Raw genomic sequence first — 5,672 nt, forward strand, 5'->3', positions numbered from 1 at the left:
AAATCCATTCTATTTCTCATCTATTTCTCTTTTTTCACTCTCTTTCTCATATATTTCTTTCTTCTTATTTTCTTCGCAACCAAACGAAACATTAATGTTTGGCTCCTAAAAATTTGATGTATGTTAAACTTAATATGAAATTCTAAATTTCCCCCCTCTCATGATGTAAATCTTTGTTAAGGTGGTCTTGTTCACGAGAATATATTCTGACATATTTCTTCACTTAATAACAAGATAAATAGGGATATACAAACATAAAGGTTATGACAATTTCGACATATTTTAATTAGACTTTATTACCAATAAAATCTGTGTCCATTTGGACATGCACATGAGAGGGAAGTTCTATGTTTTGTTTGTAATTTTAAAGGTAAAAATATTATCTCAATACAAATAAAAGAATACATGTTTCATTATATTTTGTTTTTTCTTTGGTGTTCTCTATTACTTTCATCTCTAGAACTGATATGATTCTCTTGGTGTGTGTGAAACAATTAATATCGGAAAACTACTAATTAATTTGTTTATAGACATTTGGGTTGCAATAATGTACCCTCAATTTTCTGTTGTTCTCTTTAAATTGTATGTTACTATATTTTTATGTGTTAAATGGGATTTTTGATTCCATGAATTGAATTTTTTGTTTCTTCTGTGTTTTAGGATTTGGTAGATGATCATTTCAGTTTTATCCAATCACTGAAAGACAATAATGGAGATCCCTACTACCTTGTTGATGTGATCCCAGAGTTTTGCACTAATGCCCGAGATGTCCTAAAACTACTGATAAAAAAACTGTAGTTTTCCAACTTCTTTATTCAAGTTTGTAATTTTTTGTATTTTCTTACTAATTAACTTTGATTTATTATATTATTCATTAATTTTTTACTTGGCAGGAATGATCCTGTTTTAAACTATGATTTTATGAAGGAGCATGTTTTTAAAGTGAAAGGCAGTGCATTGAGGTAATGTAATGGTTTCTTGATCTTGTTCATTGAAATAGAATTGTATTCAGATTGTATACTGACTGTTAAAAAATGTTATGCCAAAATGCTAATATTGTAATTGCTAATAAATGGTTCCTTTCTCATACAAAATGAAAAGGTGCCTTCAAATCTAACTTGGTAATCACATTTGGGAATAATTTTTTAAAACTTTAGATGAACGGGGCTTTAATTTATATTCCTGAATAATGATTATGGACACAATGTTATAGTTTTGATAGTTTTGTAGTTTTGTATTGGTTTGATAGTGGTTATTACTAAGGGTATTATATTCACATTATGGTAAGAAACTAATCTCTTTTGGGATTTGTGAATACTCAATTTAATAAGTATCGCTCTCATAAATTGAACTCTTAACATTTTGGTCATTCTATAAGTCTAATAAAACCTTATACTATTAGATCAACGCTTTGTTGGTTGTTTGATGGGTCTGGTGATCAATATGTTTTAACTTATTTTATAAGTGTAACATAATGATAATTTTAATTGCAACACCACATTTATTTTTGATCTACCTTTTCATCTACCATTTAGGTATTAAAATATGGATGAAGATTATTTATCCTATTTGGTGTCTTTATCCAATTAAAAAATCTTATTTAATAAAATTAAAAATTGTAATAATAAGAATTAATATTATTAAATTATTTTATGAAGTTTAATTGGCTTTGGGACATAATTTACTTGAGAGAGAGGATCTTTGTCCTTAAAGTATCCACCACTAGTACTTATTTGAAAATTAAACACTGTTATTTTTTACATGCGTCTTACAATAAGAAATAACTACTACTTTTATGATAATTAAGGACCTCATAGTTCACTGAATAAGAATGCCTAGTTTTAGTGTACAAAATTTGGATAGAAGTAAATATTTTATAGTAGGATGAACTTGGAAAAAATATCATAAATAAAAATATCTGATGCTTCTGTTTTTGTGTTAAATTATTATATTTAAGAAGAATGATTTGATTTTTTAAACTATCTCATTTTATTGAATTGACAATCTCATTTGATTAAAATTGATTTTAAGAGTATAATATCGACTACCATTTGTTCGTATTACTTTTTTTTGAAGAGTTGATGATCAATGAAATGAATATTAGTTGATGTAGTGACAATATATAAAATTCATACATTATTAGTGTATATATTTTTTCTCATAATTCAATTACAAATTTACATTTCATTATTTATTTAAAATATAAAAATTTAAGTTCAGTCCAATTGATTAATTGATGAAAATTGTTTCAATTTTGTGCTTGTCATTCTCCTACTATTTCCTTTTCCAATATATTCTCAAAATTGAACACTTACAATTATCATGAACTTACCCATTATTATTTATTTTTGAACTTCAGCATAGGTGCTCGTCGTATGGCCCTAACATTTGCTGAGTTTGAAGATGCTATTGAGAAGGCTTCTAAAGAAGAGTAATCAAAATCTATACCTATCTTTCACATAAACTTTTACCTTAGATTTATAAGAAAATATTCAATATTCAATATTCAATGACGAAAATGATAATATGATGAAACCCTGACTCCATAGTAAAATGTATGTTGTAGGTGTATGAAGGCTTTGAATCAAGCTCGTCGAGAATATTGTGCTTTGGAACAAAAACTCCATATTGTTCTTCAGGTACATGTTTCACATACATTTCTCCAATCCAAAGTAGCCTATGAAATAAGTGAAATAAATTTATTCACTGATAATATAAGAATTTTATACACTGTTACTATATAATCTATCATTCATATTCCATCAAAATGTAATATATGCGCTTCCGTTCGAGTTGATTTTATAAACTAAACTGAAATCTGAGATAATAGTTCTTTACAAAACTATCAAAAAAAGCAATTTAGATTGATTCTCTGGATTAGTTTGCCATGTCAATTTCGATTGAAACCCCTTTTGTCTTGGATATTTCCTTTTCTTTTCTCCAAATCTTCTATCAAATATGAACATGTCATATTTCACTGAGATAGTTCTATTTCCTAAGGTGATTTACCTAGTTTTTAATTTATAAGATATGTGAATTTATGTTAAAATGCAAAAGAAGCTTATAATGTACCACTAAATGTAAAATATAATTTTCTTATCATATTAGTTATGAAACGACGATAAAATGGATGGAGATGTAATTGACACTCCAAAAAATGTTTAAAAAATTGTGATTATCAATGAGAAAGGTTAATAATTATTTGAAAGTCTCAATATCCGAACACACATAAAGTTGGCTCCATTGTGAGTGAACAATGTAATATTGTATTTCCAGGTCCTAAATTTTGTGACATTCGTTTTACTTGATTTGTTCACTATATTTGTCTTTTTAATTACTTTAGAAATGATATTTGATTTGTAGCAATATTAATTATTAACATATTCTTGTTATGCCAATTTTTTTTTGTTTTGCAGCTTGAAAGAAGAATCATTCTCTTGACTAAACAGCGTCCCATTTTCTGATTCAACTTGCTATGCCTTCTGCTTAGTGGCTTATAAATATATATATTTTGCTGATACCTAATATGTTTAAATATTGATTTTATATCTTTGCAAAATATTTGGCTTTTATGCAAATTTAAGAGAGTTTGGTGCTCATTTTGTAACGTTATTTCCATTTGAATATATTTGATGAAGTTTACGCAAGGCAATATTTTTTTATAAACAATTGTATTGAAAGCAACACAAGGGATGCTAACCCAATACAATACAAAAATTAAGATTTGATCTTTTTAGTTGATAAATTAATACATAATTTTGGATCATTACATCAATTAGCAAAAAATAAAGTAGTTGGCGCAATTTTGGCTATAAACCAAGTTCAAATCTAGCTTAGATCAAATCCATAATATGTACATAGCTAACAGCCTTATCGAGAAAATAAGTTCATTCCTCATCATTTAGATAGACCACACAACACTGAATCACGACATCCTCCACCACTACAATAAAACAACCTTTTAGCCACGGTCAAAACCGTGGCTAATGTGGAAAAAAACTGTAGCTAGTTTTAGTGGCCACACTTATTGTATCCCTGGCAAGGAATGGCGTTGCTAAAAATTAGCCACGGTCAATATGTGATATTGCTACGCTTTACCAAAATGTGGTAACATTTAGTTAGCCACAGTCTGTTGTACGCAGCTACGGTCCTGACCGTGGCTAAGTTGTGCATTTTGCCACATTATAACCGTGGCTAAGTTGAGGATTTTGCCACACTCTCCGTGGCTAAGTTGTGGATTTTGCCACACTTTGCCATGGCTCAATTGTGAATTTTGCATGCAATAATCATCAATCTTTATAAAGATTTTGAGTATAGTAAATTAAAACATGGAAGCTGATATAACCAGATATGCATAATCAATTAATCATCTCTAATATTTCTCAATAAGGTGCTGCCCACATCATGAACAAGGAATGTCACTAATGATAGGTCATATTCAAATTAGACAAAGTAAGAAATGTTCTATTACACAAGAGAACTATTCAATGTCAATCAATCCATTAATTTATATTCACTTAAAGATTTGAAACCATTGAAGATTGTAAGAAAAAATCGTAAATTTCACAACCAAAATCTGCATGTATCCTTTGGAAAATGAGATCCATCCACCACCTCTCAGTGTTCTCCACTATAGTGGTATTTCCATACCTGCATTCAAAATCCAATTGAAACAGAAGCATGCATATTAGTAAAATTGCAGAAATTGATAACAAAAGGAAGATTCAATAAAACTAATAAAGAGCATAAAAAAAAATCACCTATCTTCTTCTAGCACAACACCATGTGTAAGCTTGACTACAATAACTCATTTCAGATTCTTCAAACACAAGCCTCACCTGCAAAATTGACATTAAATATTAAATATTGCCCCATCATTCACACATATTCAACATTAAAAATTACCAAAACACCAAAAGACAAAACCACATTTCATTATTACAATTTCAATGGATTCAAATATTAGAGTGTTGATAGAATAAGCTTTGATGGAAGAAGCTCTACCAAAACCAAAATTATTAAACAAGTCAATAAATATAAGTTATTGATAACAACAACAATGGGGAGAATACATGCTTAACTAGAAGGCGAGGATGCATGTAAAAACCCTTATACACTCAATACATATATATTAAATCCTATTATATATACAAGCTAAAAATGAATCCAGTAAGCGAGAACAATGTTCTTACATGTCTACTAGGCATATAACCCTCATACTCGTGGCCTACCTATCAAACAACACAATGATAGTGATGCACGTGAATGAATGATATATATTGTATACAAAATTTAGAATGATAAAAATCATATGAATAGTTGTCAATAACATTACAAAAGTTGACGATGATTACCTTTTCATCCATAAGAAAGTAGTCTTGACTAAATGATGCATCTGTATAAGAATGGAACACATATTGTTGGATACTATATGGAATGGAACACAACCATATAGCTCAAGCATACCATACTATTTTACATTATTAATACACATCTCTTATTACAATTGCATTTAGAAACTCAAATATTCCATCTATAATTCATATTATGAATGAACAATTCATACTGCATTTTGCATTTTGGGTCATCAAGGCATAATCCATATCCGATGCTTTTCCAGCATACCATACAACAAATGTATTTAGGGAAATCATGGCCACAAACATACCATA

The 5,672-nt window shown here is 28.9% G+C and overlaps 1 protein-coding gene and 1 long non-coding RNA gene across 2 annotated transcripts; one reads left to right on the forward strand and one right to left on the reverse strand.

The window, feature by feature from the left end:
- Positions 1–547: 547 nt before the first annotated feature.
- LOC109342031 (histidine-containing phosphotransfer protein 2-like) lies at positions 548–3,464 on the forward strand. Its single transcript, XM_019579990.1, has 6 exons — positions 548–565; positions 661–794; positions 894–962; positions 2,360–2,431; positions 2,567–2,639; positions 3,417–3,464. Exons 1-6 carry the CDS (start codon positions 548–550, stop codon positions 3,462–3,464), a joined length of 414 nt encoding a protein of 137 aa, XP_019435535.1.
- Positions 3,465–4,396: 932 nt separating this feature from the next.
- LOC109342039 lies at positions 4,397–5,403 on the reverse strand. Its single transcript, XR_002107028.1, has 3 exons — positions 5,232–5,403; positions 4,761–4,838; positions 4,397–4,650 (listed from the first exon to the last, which is right to left on the reverse strand). It is a non-coding gene; the product is annotated as an uncharacterized LOC109342039 (long non-coding RNA).
- Between the last annotated feature and the right edge of the window lie 269 nt (positions 5,404–5,672).

The sequence above is a fragment of the Lupinus angustifolius genome, unplaced genomic scaffold, assembly GCF_001865875.1.
Source record: "Lupinus angustifolius cultivar Tanjil unplaced genomic scaffold, LupAngTanjil_v1.0 Scaffold_162_1, whole genome shotgun sequence".
NCBI classification, from domain to species: Eukaryota; Viridiplantae; Streptophyta; class Magnoliopsida; order Fabales; family Fabaceae; genus Lupinus; species Lupinus angustifolius.

Bases quoted from the DNA above. Each gene is read 5' to 3' on its own strand.
- LOC109342031 (XM_019579990.1), top strand. The intron at 963-2,359 runs GTAATGTAATGG...TTTGAACTTCAG, and splicing joins GTGAAAGGCAGTGCATTGAG to CATAGGTGCTCGTCGTATGG. The intron at 2,640-3,416 runs GTACATGTTTCA...TTTGTTTTGCAG, and splicing joins AACTCCATATTGTTCTTCAG to CTTGAAAGAAGAATCATTCT.